Source organism: Nyctereutes procyonoides, unplaced genomic scaffold (genome assembly GCF_905146905.1).
Source record: "Nyctereutes procyonoides isolate TBG_1078 unplaced genomic scaffold, NYPRO_anot_genome, whole genome shotgun sequence".
In the NCBI taxonomy this organism is placed as follows: domain Eukaryota; kingdom Metazoa; phylum Chordata; class Mammalia; order Carnivora; family Canidae; genus Nyctereutes; species Nyctereutes procyonoides.
The window spans coordinates 22,768,583-22,785,791 of record NW_026575128.1 but is presented as its reverse complement, the minus strand read 5'-3'; the positions used below and the strand labels follow the sequence as shown (position 1 = coordinate 22,785,791).

Sequence of the window (17,209 nt, the reverse complement as noted above, 5' to 3'; positions counted from 1 at the left end):
AGACTTCTTTAATATTAATTTTTAATATTAACATATTTAATACTAAATATTTTGCCAAGAGGCTGCATAAAGGCAAAACTATAAAGATGAAAAATAAATCAGTAGGAGTTGACAATAATGGGGCAACATGGGAGAAATCTGGGAGTGGAGAGATCTGTTTTCTATAGAACTCTGATGGTAGATAAACAACTCCATGCATTTGCTAAAATCCATAGAACTCTAGACCATAACTTTTTTTTTACACATGCACTGTATGCAAACTTAAAAAAATCAAAAATGTGGAGGAAAAGGTAGAATGCAGAATGTAATAAATGAATCTTACTGTATTACAAACATATCGCATAACCACACTGAAAGGGATGGGAAGAAAGAAGCTGACCTAAGTAACTTTGGAAAATTGGTTACTCCAAGGTTAAAGTCAAAAAGGACTTTACATAACACTATGATTGGTAAAGTTTTTTTCACAGGGCTATGAGTTAGAAATTCTGAAAATATAACTTGTTTCTTAAAGAAAATATCAATTATTTTATTTCCATAAAACATCAAAAATGTAACTTCATTTCTTACATCTCACCTGCATTAGCCTACCAACTAGGTTGACCTACCTTCCACTGGGGTCCAACTTTGATATGAATGGTTGTCTTTTTATCCCAAAGAATAGTGATATCATTCTCTGGAAAGTATATTACTATGTAGAACCCTGCCTTCCAAAGCTGGTATGTAGGTTTATTTTCCAGAAAAAAACCTGATCGTTTCTTTAAAAAAAAAGGGGGGGGGGGAAGAAAGCAAAAAATGAATTCCTTGTTCACTAACCAAAGTGTAAACATTAATTAATATCCACCAATAAGTATCTATGTACTGGTATTTTTGCTTGGCTTTGTATTTTCTGAATTCTATAGTAAAAGAGAAAGCAAATGTATAAAATATGTTTGAATTAGGAAATACATAAATTGGTAATGAGACACAATCTGATAGATGGGCTCAATATGGATGAATAAGCAAAGGGAAGAAGGTATTTCTTCTATAGAAAAGAGTATAAACAAAGGCACAGACATAGAGTACAGTAAGGGGATATAGCTGCAGACTCATAAATTCTATGCTGATGATAATACAATTGAATGCTAAAAATGTATGATGCTACCTGCATAATTGAAAAACAAAAACAAAACTTTGTATTCCTCTCTCTCCCTGTATATATACAGGTAAATAGATTAATAGAAAGATACATCTATAGATAGAGATATATTATCTACATATAGACAGATCCATCTATCTCTATCTATCCATCTATTCTAGAAAGACAGAGAGAGAAAGGGGAGATCAATTTCCATTAAAGGGACTTGGAAAGGCTTCTTGCAAGGAGTGGGGTATGAATGGGTCTGGAAGAAGCATAGGAGGGTATACACAGCTGGAAATGAGAATGGAGAAGAAATCATTCTGAGCAAAAGTAATAACTTGAATAGAGACTTAGGGGCAAGAAAGTTCAAAATTTGTTCAGGACTAAAGAGAGCACCAAAGGGTTAGAACACAGATTCCATGACAAGCGCAGTTGGAGACCCTTTTGCAGCCAAGTTATTCATAGAGTCAAGGGCTGCTAATCTATGTGCAAAATGCATTCAATAAAAGCTTTTGAATAGGAAAATGATAGGCCATGTTTATGTTAAAGGAAAGTCATTTGTGTGCTATAAATAATATCAGAGAGAAACTAGAGACAGAATCTGTTGGAAAAATTTAGAGTACATTTAGCCTAAAGAACAAATATGCAATGTTCCTTATGAGCAGGGGCCATACCCTGTAAAACCTTACATTAAGTGGCCCAGTGGTTGAATGTCTTCCTTAGGCTCAGATGGTGATTCCGGGGTCCTGGGATCAAGTCCTGCATTGGGCTCCTCGCAGGGAGCCTGCTTCTCCCTCTGCCTGTCTCTGCCTCTCTCTGTGTCTCTCATGAATAAATAAAACTTTTTTTTTAAAAAAATATTATATTAAGTCTGACATTGCAATTAACTCATATAATAACTTTAAAAATATGTCATGAAATCAAAGTAATAAAGCAAATTTAACCAGAAGTAAAATAAAAACTAGGAGGGAGATATGGAATCCTTTGATTATTTTTCTCCCCCAGATCATAACAAATTCATAGTTTAGAAATACTATACTATAATGGACATTTTAGAAACATTCCTTAGGGCGAGGTAAATAACCTTAGTGCTATCCATAAGGGTTTTCAGTCTTCTAGATCAAGCTCAAACTTACAAGTACTCAGTATATTATATATAACAGCACATATTGTATAAACATATAGTTAATGGACTCTATCTCACCTCATTTCCTTCTACTCCCAAGCTCCAAGTTGGAGTTATAGGGCAAGACCCTGCGTACCTATGAGGGTCTGCACCTAACCTGGGAGTATCCTTGTTCCTGAGTGAGCAAGGCCTTAAATAATAAAGGAAACACACACACACACACACACACACACACACACACACACACACACCATAACAGGTCAAGAGGGACAGCAAAACAAAAGGAGAAAAAGAATTCCTATTTGAACAAGGGGTATCAAATTTCCATTTTTCACTAGGCCCATAAAGTGTGTAGCCCCAAGTCCCTCTCTGCCATAGAACCTATTTTTATTGCTTTGATTACACTTTTCAGTACCTTTCTATTGTAGGATTTGTCTTTGGCTCTATTATCTGTCTTCTCCCCACCTGAATGTTAGCTCCTTGAAAGATGTACTTTGTCAAGTTTATAGCAGTATTCTCAGCTTCTAGATCAAAGCATGATTTATATGTTTTTAAAACCTTCCTGCACTGGCCTGATCATCTTCCAGGCTGATCAGCAACAATTAAAGCAAGTAAGTAATCCATAAAATAGGTTTTTTTTGTGTATTTTCCTATTAAATTTCCCTTGGTCTGGTTGACATATCTTTAGAACATAAAAATAATTTTTGTATAAGGCAGATTATCATTAGATTTCATTCAGGCTAGTTTTGTATCTGTTATCCTGATGCAGAAGATTTTTTTTTTCTATTTGCCTATAGAGGTAAAAAAAATCCTTCAACTTTACTAAATAGAGTAGTTTACCATAAGAAAAACAGTTCTCTTTGGTCAAAAGGAGATACTGTGTTCCTTTTTTCTCAAATTAGGAAGTAAAGATACTTCTCATTAGAAGAGTGATGGTGTTATGAATTGCCCAAAATCGAGACCTTCTCTTCCAATGAGAATTATAGCCCTTTCAACAAACTCTAATGATGTTAGAAAGTTATAAATGTGGAGAATTAAAACATTTAAAGAAGTGCAGCTTGAATAAATTCATAAAATATATTTTACATATTTGACAAAACAAAATTGTGTGTTTATTTAAAGAATAACAGATTTTTTTCTTTCCCTAGATGAGCAATCCATCTGCCATAAAATCGTGGTACTGATTTTCACTTTTGATGTTCAAGAAAAAATATTAGCAGGGGATTAGTTAGGATCGAACAATTTTTATGACTTTCTTTTATCTTACTTCATACTTCACAACTGATACAGAGACTCATTGACACCTGCATACAGGGGAATATTGGAAGTTGAAAGCTGCACTGAACTGTAATTACCACCTCAAAAATGTGCCAAATTGTCTCCACAAGAACATTTACTATTTTCAGTTTTTTTCTTTAAAAATAAGAAACATATTCTTGTTCTTAGACCTTCGCCTATAAATGAATATCCAGCTGCTCGCTCTGTCAAACTGTAATAATTACCTTCAAAAGATGTCAATGTGATATACAAACTCTGTTTTGCTGCAAGCTTGATTGCTGCCTGGTTGGTCTCAGTATTTCTGATTGAAATAGAAGCTATGATCTACCGCATTAATTCTCAAACTTTATCGCGCAGAATTGGGGGTACCATTAATAATGATGATCTTCATTTCTCAATGTCAGCCATTCTGATTACTGAGGTGAGGCTCAGGAATCAGATCTTATAGTAGATACTCCAAATGACTTTAATGCACATTTACAGATCAAAGTTTGAGAAACACTCTTCTTAAATGTCACAGAGAGCCCACTTTTTAAAAGCTGTATGTTAGATCATGTCCCTACTCATCCCTTAAGATTCAGTTCAAACCATTTAATCCAGAGCATATCTTCTGAACCTTCAAAAATAAGGAGGGTGAAGGAGAGAAGGAAAGCCATTTCTTGAAATCTATTACCTCACTTCATCCTCATATGAACTTATAAGAACTAGATTCTATAATCATCCCAAGTTTACAATCTGGAAAGCCACAACTTGAAGAGGTGAAGTAAACCTGCCCAAAGTGACACAACCAGCAAGTGATAGAATAAGGGTTCTAGGTGAGTACTAACCGACTCCGAAGTCTACACGCCTAACAATTACACTAAACATGCAAGATTGGCTTCTTCTTAGGGATTCTCATACTGTCTTACACATACTCCTGCCATAGCACGTTACACTGCACATTCTTGTTTACTTGAATAGTTCCCTCACCAGATTATAATTCCTTAAAGGCAAGTGCAGTGTCTTTGCACCATTTTAGTCTTAAAAATTAATGCAGATTTTGGTAGATAGTAGGCGAATGCATGAGTAGATATATGGATGATGGAGGGATGAATGAAATGTATTCGCTCTTTCAAACTGGGTAGCCTCCAAGAATATAGGAATAAATAAGGGAGACAGTGGTCCCAATTCTCATAGAACTCATAGACAAATGGAAAAGACAGACAACCACACAAGTAATTTTACTAAAGTGTGATACGTGTCCTAACCAGGTGCTTGAAGGTATGAAGGGGAGCTCTCAGAAGGAGTAAAGATGAGACCTACCACAGAATAGTAAATTAAAGAAAAGGCAGATGAAGGTAGCAGCCATGACATTCATGAAGAAACAGAGGTGAAAGAAAAGAATATCTGAAGAACTAATAAAAGCTCCAACTTCTGGAACATGGGCTGGAAGCAGAAAAGTGATGAGACATGAGGCAGGAGAAGTGATAATGGTCAGGATGGTGAAAGCCGTATCAGAGAACTGGGAAGTCATTTGAAAGTCTTGAAGCACTAGACTGATAGATTAGATCCCCATTTTAGGAAAAAAAGCTACCCTGGCTGTGGTATGACAGGAGAAGAGGGGAAGAACAGTGTCTAGCGTGGAAGATGGCGCTATAGTCCAGATACCTGATGATGGTTGCTAGGACCAGAATGGTGACCATGAGGCTGAAGAAAAGAGGAAAGAATTGGAATATGGAGAAGTGGAGTATAAACCAAAGAGACTGGTTTGCTTCAGTGGCTCAGTTGGTTAAGCATCTGCCTTTGGCTCAGGTCATGTTTCTTGGGATCGAGCCCCACATTGGGCTCCCTGCTATCTAGGAGTCTGTTTCTCCCTCTCCCTCTGCCCCCCAGTCCCACCACTGGTGTTCTTTCTCTCGCTCTCTTTCTCTCACTCTCTCTCAAATAAATGAATAAAATCTTAAAAAAATAAAACAGACAAGTATGATTTACTGAAGACACATAAAACAACAAAGAAAAGAAAATCTAAATCTGTAACCGCTCACAGAGAAAAGTACCCTAAATTGTTTCTATTTTGTTTCCAGTATTCTCAGGATAAGTTAAAATGATCCTAAAAGAAATAATTTACTAACCTGTTTGTAAGGAGTGTCATTCAGGTAAATTTCAGTGTCCCCAACTGAAATCAAAACACTTTTGGAACAAACAATATCATTGTCAAAACATTTCTTGTTCTGGGCAATGACAGATAGATCCAAATCATCTGCACTCTGAAATGTCAAAAATAATGCATTAATACAAGTGTATACTACTATAATTTTTGGTTATTTTTTACTAACAAACCTTAAAGAAGACTAAGCTTAACAATGGGGTTGTACTCAAATTAAAATACAGCTTATCTCAAAAAATAAATAAAATACAGCTTATCTCTAAAATAAAAATCATTTTATCCAAAATAGTTAAATAGTAAAACATTTACCTCCAATATCTTCTGTTAAAATTTTGTTCTAACAAAACTTTTTTTTTCTATTATTGTAGCTCAAATCTATCGACCAGGTTTTTTTTTCAACAAATATCCAAGATATGTCACTTGGAATTTAAAGGAAATATTCTCATTTTAGGCAACATCTTCTGTTATATTTTTTAAAGTTTTCTGGCTAAATAATGATTTGCCTACAGGTTAAAACTGCGATAGATACAAAGCTCTGGTAGTGTTAGTAAATACAATAATTTGAGGGCTTCCTTTGAACATTACATATGATATTTAATTTTTAAGATAGTTTTCAAATTAAGTATTATCTCCACTTTACAGATCAAGGAGTGGAGTTAAGAAGGATTAACTGATTTTCCACGGTCATTTGCCTAAATTAGAGCAGAGACAGAGTTCAAAATTGTAATTTTCTTTATGCTACTTGTAGAGAAATTAGGAAGTGTCTAGCAATGATTGAGGAGAAAAGTCACCTGTAAGTTGTTGGGATTCCTTAGTTTTGAAGAACATTATTTAACCCTGTACACTCTCAACCAGACCCCCTCACCTCCCACCTCATTTCCACCTTCCTCAGGCCACTCCCAACGGCATGCACTTAGAACACATTCTCTAGAATCACAGTTTCTCTTTTGGGACCATTTTCCCAGAAGGACTTCTGTAGCTCTACAGACCCTAGAAATTCATTGGAGAATGTTGGCTTTTTTATTATCTGTATTTTTCTAAGAAGAAAGCCCATGGTTTTCATCAGATTTTGAGGTGATCCCTATCCCTCCAAAAGTTAAAAGCCAGTCTAAGAGTGCTCTCGCTAACTTGTGAAAGATGGGATTTCACCAAAAATAATGTGGCATTTCTCTTTGAACTCTATGTCCAATTTTCAAAGGCCCACATACATTTCCTGAATTCTTTTCATTTTTAGGTATGCAGGTCAGTGTTCATTTTCAAAGTGAAAAAGCCTTTAAATATCCAGAAATCATATAGGTCTTATAAATTCTCTAGTTTTTCATATCACCAGCAATATGAACACTAGCTCAAGATTTCTTTTGGTTTGGCCAAAATTTTTCTGTCTTATAAGTAATTACTATAGCATAGTGCCAAGAGGAGAGGTTTTTCGATGAATAGTGTTGACAAAGTAATTAATGTGTCCTTCTGTGACCCACTTTTCCTTCATTCTTTCATAGGAACTGAGAGCTTTTGCTTCTTCTTAATCCTTTTGCAAAGCATTGCCCAAATTTTGAAAAGGAGAATAATAAAAGTTGTTAAGATGATTATGACATTGTACTGCTCAAAAAAAAATCATGCTACATTTTCTGCCTTTATGAATGATTTTCAAAGAAGAAAAAAATATATAATTCAGGGTTTTGTTTTGTTCTTTCCCTTGAGAAAAGTTATTTGGATTAAGGGATGTGAAAAGCCAGCTGAAAGGCTTTCCACTGCCATTATGCTTCTATTATTATTAATTAAAGTTCCTCAGTGTTAGATTATTCTTTATGTTAAACTCAGAAATACCACGAAATATTCTATTTTGTATTGTCTGCCTTGTAATATCATGTTATTGTTGACAGTTACTTTAAACAATATCAATTCCTAAGACTCGCATTTCTATAATTTTCATTTCCAATGTATTTCAAGTTAATATTAGGTTTGGAGATAATGCCACAGAGTTGCTAAGCAACATAATAAGTAATGATTAAAGTAATGATTATAAAACTAGAGGGAAAAGGTCAACATCAGTTTGCCACATGGATTCCTTAAACCTTTTATTCTGAGGCACTGCAAACATTTATAGAAAATATTCTCCCAGGTGATTCCAAACAAACTGTCAGCACCTCTCAAGGTAAAATATTATTTTACTTGAATATCAGTCAATCTAAGCACCTGTCATAGCTCTTACCCCTTTTAAGGGTAAGTATCCCACACAAAGTTCCTGCTCATACTGTAGCCTCTGGAAGCCATGTTTTATGGCCCAAAGCAGTACATTCATCAATGGGCCAACAGAGTTGTGTTTTGTTTTTCTAAATGGGAAAGAGATTTATTGGGGAGATGTTTTTGAATTATAAAAGGAAATGTAGGCAGAGTCTGAAACCTGTGAAGAGGAGAGAGAAAGAAAGGTAGGAAGAGTCTCTAATAGCACAGTAGCAAGAAAATTCTGGGATAGCTAAGGGGGAGCCCTGGAGCCACTGTCCCTCATCAGGGGACTGAGCCACATGCTCACTTACTGCAGCTCCACCATACTCATTCACCAGCTAAGAACAGCTGGCGGGAAGTGTGGCTTCAGCAGGAATACAGTCAGTGGTAGATCCCGTGGGCAACAGCTGGACTTCTCAGTCAACTCTGCTTCCCACAAGAGGAGGTCTGAATTATGCATTCCCATTGCTAGTTTTGGGGGGAGTCTTCAGGTTTTTTCATTAATTTTTGGTGGTTATAAAGCCCACATATGTTTTCATGCCACCACATTTTACCTATATTTGATAGCTGTCATGACACATGTTATGAAGTTAATAATACGTGGCTTAAAAATCAATACAGTGTCCTTCTCATTTCTAATCTCCATATCAGGCAGTTTCAGGGCTTCTGGGTCCACCTTTTTCTTTGGTAACAGGATTAACATAACCTGGAAATTTTATTAGAAATTTTATTAGAAAATTTATTATTCTTTCTCTAAATTAGAATCTTCTGGTCCATCAAAATGACCTTCTGGTAACTTCTTAAGAGATTGTTTAATGTGTTCAGATTTTTCTCCTTGAGAACTTGTTCTCCTCACAGCATGACACAGAAAGGTTGATCTTGCCACGGGCCACACAGTGGCCAGGATGCAGCTGAGCAACTGAACTAGCCCTGATCTGGTCATGGGGCCACCTCGGGCCAACAGAGTGTAGTGTAAGCATAAAGAAAGACCACTATAGCCTGTTATCTCTCACACTTGAACCAGAAAACAATGGGTTTTTTAAAAGTTTTCTGTAGTAAGATTTGAGAGTGAATAGATAGAAAGAAGACAGAAGGTAGAGTGGGGCTGAAGAGAGCAAGCTTAAAATAAAAGGAATAGGGGATCCCTGGGTGGCGCAGCGGTTTGGCGCCTGCCTTTGGCCCAGGGCACAATCCTGGAGACCCGGGATCGAATCCCACATCGGGCTCCCAGTGTATGGAGCCTGCTTCTCCCTCTGCCTGTGTCTCTGCCTCTCTCTCTCTCTCTCTGTGACTATCATAAATAAATAAAAATTAAAAAAAAGAAAAAATAATAAAAAATAAAAGGAATAAAATTCCTATAAAATATAAGGAAGCAGAGGGCAGCCTGGGTGGCTCAGCAGTTTAGCGCCGCCTTCAGCCCAGGGCCTGATCCTGGAGACCTGGGATCGAGCCCTACGTCAGGCTCCCTGCTTGGAGCGTGCTTCTCCCTCTGCCTGTGTCTCTGCCTGTGTGTGTGTGTGTGTGTGTGTGTGTGTGTGTGTGTGTGTGTCTCATGAATAAATAAGTAAAATCTTAAAAAAATATATATGGAAGCAGAAACAATGACTGAACTGATGCAAAGATGAAGGACACAAAAAAGAGAGTTATATAAGCAAGCCTGAGAAAGAAGAGAATAGAGCAGTCACACGGAGATTGTCCCAGTTGCACAAATGACATCAGAGCATCAAAGAATTCCTGCTGCCTGGGAGACAAAACCATCCTTCAATTGTTACCTTTGTGACTTTATTGAAAGTCTTCCTTGGGATGGTATTTCCCTTAGGGTTTTGTACATAGATTACCACCAGGACCACTTACTGATGGTTCCCTGAAATAGCAGGCATTTAACCAGAATGCCATGAGAAGAAAACCACCCTAAGGTGCTTCATTACCAAGGAGATCTACCTGGAAATACACTGAAAAAGAAATGGGTTATAATGGGGTGAAATAGTCTAGTACCAATTCCTCCCCCTTCCATGAAACTTTCCTGTTGCTATTTCTCTAGTCAAAATAAGTTACATTCCCATAAGAGAGCTTTCATTTATCCCAACCTTCTAGCTTCTTGTGTATTAATGACTCTCTCAAACATAAAACAATTGAGGGTGAAGCTAATGTCTTAATAATCGTACCCTTAACAACTCCTAGCGTAGAGTGTAAATTTAAATGTTTAAGAAAGAAAGAAACAAAAAAGGGAAGAGAGAAAGTTAAAAAAATTACTGTGCTATTACAATAGCTATTATTGTCCTATTGAATGCTTTAGACGGTTTTAATATATACAGTGTGTTGTCTAAGTAGGTAAACTATTACGACGCAAAGTAAATACTGAACCTTAACATCTAAGATGAATAATGGACATCAATCTTATGGATAAAATATCACAATCACCTTGCCTGAAATTTCCAACAAGGATACAATATTTAAGAGTTAGCTTATATGAATAAAGTAGAAAATTAATTAAACACCAATTTTTTGAAAAGACACAGGGGTACCTGGGTGGCTCAGTCAGTTAAGCATCTAACTCTTGATTTCAGCTGAGGTCATGATCTCAGGGTTGTGAGACTGAGCCCCATGTGGGCTCTGTGCTGGGCATGGAGCCTCCTTAAGATTCTCTCTCTCTCTCTCTCTCTCTCTCTCTCTCTCTCTCTCTCTCTCTCCCTCTTGCCCCTCTCCCCAACACCACTTGCTTGCTCTCTCTCTCTAAAAAAAAAAAAAAAAGACACTTCTAGAATTAATTCCATAAACTCTGAGATTTTCATCTTCCTACTGAAATAGACTAAAAAAATACACCCAGAGCCATCTATAAAGTTTTGTTCATGAAATTTTAAAAACCAAATAAAATTAATATATTTTTCATGTCCATTTTAATTTTGGCAACACTAATGTATCAGGACTGGAGAGGGATTTTCTTTAGATTTTTATCATATCATTTAATTTAGTCATACATGTTTCTGATTTTCCTGATATAAAAAGATGTTCAGGAAACTATAAAAAACTGAGATGGGTTGAAAATATCCACCATAATATAGACAAGATACACTGTCCTATCAATAAAGGTCTAAATTGTCTTCCTGCCTCTGACCCCTTTGTCCTCAGCATGGTTGTCATAGGAACAATATAAATAAAAACTGTCCCTAGAAGACAAACCACCATAAGAACCTCATTTCAGTGACTAACAACGATTGGCTTAGAGATGGGAAATACATGCAGATGATGATCGTTTGGAGCAAATCTTTTCTTTCTTTCTTTCTTTATTTATGATAGTCACAGAGAGAGAGAGAGAGAGAGAAAGAGAGGCAGAGACACAGACAGAGGGAGAAGCAGGCTCCATGCACCGGGAGCCTGATGTGGGATTCAATCCCGGGCCTCCAGGATCGCGCCCTGGGCCAAAGGCAGGCACCAAACCGCTGCGCCACCCAGGGATCCCCGTTTGGAGAAAATCTTACATTGGCTGCCTATCTCCTGAGTCTACAACTTTAAGATAGTTTTAGAGCAGTTTTCCTTCCATGCCTAAACTGGAAATAAAGATGGGAGATGATCAGAGCTCGCTAAACAGAAAGTCAGTCAAAAACATGGAAAGATTTTTTTTTAATAGAGACTAATTTTTGCAGTCACTGTTAGGATGGCCAGAGGAAGGGAAAGTGAGTGGAAGATGGTGTACTTGTCATTTTTTAAAAGAAATACTTATATATCGACTCTCTGATTTTTTAGGACTTCAGTTTGTTCCTTAAAGTTTCACAGAGGAGGGAGACATGGAAATTGAACCTGTGAACCCGTTTTAAGAAACTCTTGAAGAAAGGAGTCACCAGAGGATATTAAGGAGAGATCAGAGACAAGGGACCAGCAGAGGCAATAGAATTACAAAGCACAAGCTACCTCAGAGGAAAAAAGAAGATAAGCTTTTAAAAGTTTAATTAGATTTTGCATTCAGGTCATCATTGAGTTTTGCAGTTGACATTTGATGAGTTTTGTGATTAGGTGATTTATAACCGTCCTCCACCTGGCCACCACCACCACCACCGGCAGCCTTGGGTTCAGAGGCAAGGCCTGTATCTATTTCTGCTTGTCATCATATTTGTACTTCCCAGCATAGGGCCTGACACATAGAAGGCACACCAGAAATATTCATGGGACAAATGATACAAAGTTTGGAATTGGAGACTGATGAAATTAGAAGGGTTTTCAGAGGCTTAAGGAGAACACTAAACATTTGTGATCTCACCTGAAGACAATGTTGTAAAACCTAAACTGAAACAAATTATAAGAAGAAATAGAGCAGTGATTGGGGCTTGCCATAGATTAATGGAAGTAGAGTTTGGCTCTGAAATCTGGCTGTTGGAATATATTTCCTATTTTTGCTGAAGACATCCAGTGTTCTCTCTTTTTCTCTTAGCTTATAGTCTAGGTTGAGATGTCGTTTGGTTTCTTATCTCTTTTTACTGTTAAACAAGTCTTACCTCTGCATATACAGTTATACCTTTGTCTTAAACCTGCTTCAACCTACTTAAAACACAACATGCTATATATTCCATGTGCTATTTATAGTAAAGGGTAAAAAGCCTCCAAAATGATAAAATATCAGAGAACCTGAATTTTTAAAGTTTGACCAGCATCAGCAAAGATGTGTTAAGTACTTATTTGTACCTAAAGTTAGATTACACTTAAAATTCCAGAGATGAAAAAAAAAAGGGACATTAATACCTCTTTAAATGTGAGGGTCAATTTACTTATAAATTCATGTTGAATAAGTATTAATTGTTATAAATCCAACTGGCAAATGAAGAGACATGTTTATAAATGACATTACAAGGTCCACGTTAAGGCCCAAAGAAATCAATCAGTTTCACCAGATAAAAATGTGTTATAAATAACAAAAATAAAACCTAGAATTTGTAATCAAGGCAGGAGGAAAGAGAGCTGTTTGATAAGAAAGAAAGAATTGAATCTGTGCTTTACAGAAATTATTCTTGTCACTGAAAAAGTAGCAAGTGAATGGTGCTGGCAGTAATTCTCTCCTTCTCAGAGAAAATGTTGATTCTTTCCCCAAAAGAGAAGACTCTGCCATGGGAAAAGCTAAGCATGTGGAGTAAGCAAAGAAACAGAAACAGAAACCAAACTAAACCAACCAAACAAAAAAAAATCGTTGAAGAAAAATTAAAGCAGAAAGAAAAAAAAAAATAAGCATTGAGAAATTTACTATTTGGCATGAAAAGATTTCAAAACCATTACATTAAGTTGCATTGTTAATCACTAATTTATCTTTGATATGAAATAATTATCCGTCCCATGATCAAATAAAATATTTCTTGCCTTATCAAGTATATGTTGATCCAACTATCCTCATTATTTTGGGGCATGATTCTGGTTTTATTAATTGTCAATAAAATGTCCAGTACAATGTAGTAAATAATTCTCTAGTATAATTGTACATAATTATTAATAATAGATTTTCTTGGGCACCTGGGTGGCTCAGTAGTTGAGTCTCTGCCCAGGGTCCTGGGATCGAGTCCTGCATTGGGCTCCCTGAATGGAACCTGCTTCTCCCTCTGCCTGTGTCTCTGCCTCTCTCTCTCTTTGTCTGACATGAATAAAAAATAAAAAATAAAAATAAAGTAAAAAAAAAACTTCATAAAAAAATAATAGATTTTCTTCTCTTTAATTACCAATTCAATTCAGTGAAAGTTACATTCTGAAGTCTATCTTTTGTAAACACTTTCTTTTTTTAAAGAACATCGTTGACATACAAAAAGAGCATACTTCTGCTTTGGCAGGAAAAAAAGACACAATTCTAGAACTTGAAAACTTAAACTTTTAATGTTCTTCATATCTTAATCTTACTACTTGAACCCTAATAACATTTAACATTTAACCCAGATATTAAATTAGGAATCTAGATTTTATTGCTTACTAAAAGATTGGAAGAATATTTCCTGTGGCCTGTCTTCTCAAATACACAGATAGGCATAACTTATTAAAATTTGAAATTGAACATGGGATATTGATTTTTAACAGGAGGATATAGTATATATATGTAGTAGCAAATTAAACTGATGATAGGAATCAGGTTTTAAAAGTCTAAAAGCCAAACTGCAATGGCTCTTGCCTGCTAAGTGGAACGATACCATTATAGTGAAGAAATCAGTTTGTGTGTTTTTTTTTTTTTAAAAAAAAAAGGATGCTATGTTCATTCATCAAACACAAGTGCATATTTTCATTTTACCAAGAATCAGAGTTGAGATAAATATTCTACTTGAAATGTTTTCTACACAATCATTGTTTTAAAATAGACTGGTAAACACTATGATTCCTCTACTGTGAAGACAAATGAGGGGTTCAGGAAAAGCCAAGCAGAGCATGCAGCTCAAATAAGTAGTTAGTTAGTTTGCCAAATGCTCCACATGATTTGGGGAGGGGAAAAGAAATGTAAGGCATGATCCCAGTCTTCTCAACTTCTGAATTTTCTTGGACAGATTAGGATTTATTCTTTAAGACACTTAAAATTTTTCTAAATGGAGGCTGAGAATAGTACCAAATGGGAAATTCAATGGTTTAAAACATAAGCTGGCGTTGTTTAGGTTTGGAACACAATGGATTTTACCATTCGTTTTTTTTTTTTTTTTATTTAATAGAACGAATACAAAATAGGAATGTGTCTACTTGGTTGACATGTGCATAAAAGAACAGGATCACACACACCTTTAATAACATAAAAGCCTTACCCAGAAATAAAATATGCATTCAAGATAATCACAGGTTACTTTGCTGGAAGAAAAGATGTTATTTTGTTTATTCTTGCCCAACTTCTTTCTAAAGCTTACATTTTGCATTTAGAAATTTAGTTATAAAGAAAATCCAAACACATTAAACATATGAGAAATTTTAGGGATTTTATCAGGTATACAAAGCCCAAGGTTTACTGTAGCATATCATCAAGATCACATGTCTAGAATTAAGAATACTGTCTTTTTATTGCTATAACCATAAACAATATATATTGCCTAATGCACGGTTTAGTGTCTTATATTTGTATTCACCAAACTACGCCAATAAAAATAAAAATGGCTGGCATCTATTGAACACTTATTATATATCACACACTAAGAGCTTTACATATTTATATCTTATTAATCCTAATGACTACCCCAAGAGACAGGTACAATGATTATCCTCATTTTACAAATGAGAAAAACAGAAGCACAGCAAGTTTAAGAATTAGTCCCTCATCTATAGATAATAGAACTTATGAATGAGCCGAGGAAATGTTTAAAATTGCTATAACTTTTGTAGGTTTTATTAATGACATATGGATTTGAGATGTCATGTATCGACATACTTGTCTTTTACATTAAGTCTTTACACAAGTGCAAATGTAAGTACGTAAATGTGACATACCTTTATCAAAAATACCTGGCAATCACTGATATAGTCATATTCCAGCCCATCAAAGGAATGATAGTGCCGGTCCCCATATATTGTGCACACGGCTGGGCACGGATAGTAGGTGCAATTGAACATCCCTCGACGACAAACACTAGCCAAAAATAACACCAGTTATCTTTCTAAGATATTTGGCTCTAATTAGCATCTTTCAAGCGATAAAAACATTGTAAGGTTTGTATTCAAGAACATTCACTGAGCCAAGAGCCCTTATAAATATTGCCAATTGGTTCAATAACATTTATTACGCTGAGAAATCAGGCCTAGATTTACCACTTTGCTTAAATGTATTATCAGGCACCACAATCAAGAAGCCTAAAAATGGTACTTGGGTCATCTGAAAACAGATGACAGCATAAAAAATTGAGTATAGTCATGATGAGAGCAAAAGAAAAAAACCTATAATGCCATCTCCTATATTGGGATCAGTTTAAATATACTAGACATGACCTTGTTCATGAGCTTGGAATTTTTTTTCCCCACATTTTAAGGAAATTGCATTTCAATTTTGTTTTATGGTACTGTTTCGGCTTATTTCCAAACAGAAGACCTGGTATTAAATGTGATCATCTCTTCAGAGCATTTATTAATTTCTTATAAACTGGAGATATTGTTTTTCTTCTTAAATTTTCAAGCTTTCACATTTTACAGTTTTCTTCTGGGCTGAACAAACTTGCCCCAAAATAATGCTATGATTCCCCTGCAGATAATAGCTCTCCACCAACTCCTAAATGCCTTTAAAATCTTATTTACTCAGGCTTGATTTGTTGTTTTGTGTTTTTTTTTTTTTTGTAGTTTTTTTTTTTTTTTTTTTTTTTTGCTGAAGTCAATCACATTGAATAAATACAAGATGATTGAAACAAATACAATTGCTTAGGGAAAAATTTTGTGAAATAAAAGGATCTCATTACCAGGTATAACATGGCGTAGCAATCACTTCTCCTGAGAGGTACTCCCAATCTTTCCAGATACACGGACAGCTTTCGGGGACATAACACTTGCCTTTGTGCTCTGCCATTCTTCCAAATGAAGGGGTAAATGCTGTTTAGTTTCTGTTTTGTGAAAATCAGTAAACCATCTATATTTATTAGAGCTGCCACAGGCATGTCCTAGCTCACCTAGGGAGGGGGCAGTTCTAATCTTTTGCTCCCTCTTTTTTCACACAGTACCTTGCACATCACAAGGGCAAATAAAATGCCAGGCAAGTGACCAGATGCAATATTTTAACCTTTCTGCTATCGTTTGGCACAATGAAAGAGAAACAGCAGCATAAAGGTCTGCTTCGAGTGAGCTATTCCAAAAATAACACCTAAGGAATAAGTGGGGGCCCCTTTTTTCAATATTTGCAACTTAAAAAAAATCTGTGGGACCTAACAATTTTTCAATAAAATAATAAATTATAAAATAGATAACATTTTCTGTTGCAGGACAGAGAGAATAATCAAAAGCTCCTTAGGTAGGTGCTTAAATGTAAAGTCCTGAGGATTTAGTTAAGATGTGTTTTGAATAAAAAGCCATTATATCAAGTGTTTCCCATTCTTTTTTTTAAGATTATTTATTTATTTATTTGTTTGTTTGTTTGTTTGTTTGTTTGACAGAGAGAGAGAGAGCACAAGCAGGGGGAGTGGCAGGCAGAGGGAGAGGGAGAAGCAGGCTCCCAACTGAGCAGAGAGTCTGAGGCTGGGGTGGATCCCAGGACCCTGGAATCACAACCTGAGCCAAAGGCAGATGCTTGACCCACTGAGCCCCCCAGGGCACTCCTCTATGAGACATTTAATGAAGTACTTGCAGTTCATTGCGATGAATCCCCTTAAAGGTTTTTACATAAAAGAGTGCATTAAACTGAGTC

At 35.9% G+C, this 17,209-nt stretch overlaps 1 protein-coding gene across 2 annotated transcripts in view; it reads right to left on the bottom strand.

The window, feature by feature from the left end:
* Nucleotides 1-17,209, bottom strand: part of OTOGL (otogelin like) — a 131,352-nt gene that overhangs the window by 58,515 nt on the left and 55,628 nt on the right. Inside the window, exons 24-27 of one of the 2 annotated variants that reach the window (XM_055341884.1) lie at nt 16,272-16,379; nt 15,316-15,454; nt 5,633-5,767; nt 606-755 (exon numbers count right to left, since the gene is read on the bottom strand). In XM_055341884.1, the coding sequence (XP_055197859.1) occupies nt 606-755; nt 5,633-5,767; nt 15,316-15,454; nt 16,272-16,379 (532 nt within the window). The remainder of the gene's footprint in view (nt 1-605; nt 756-5,632; nt 5,768-15,315; nt 15,455-16,271; nt 16,380-17,209) is intronic. The other variant, XM_055341885.1, reaches the window with a different exon arrangement.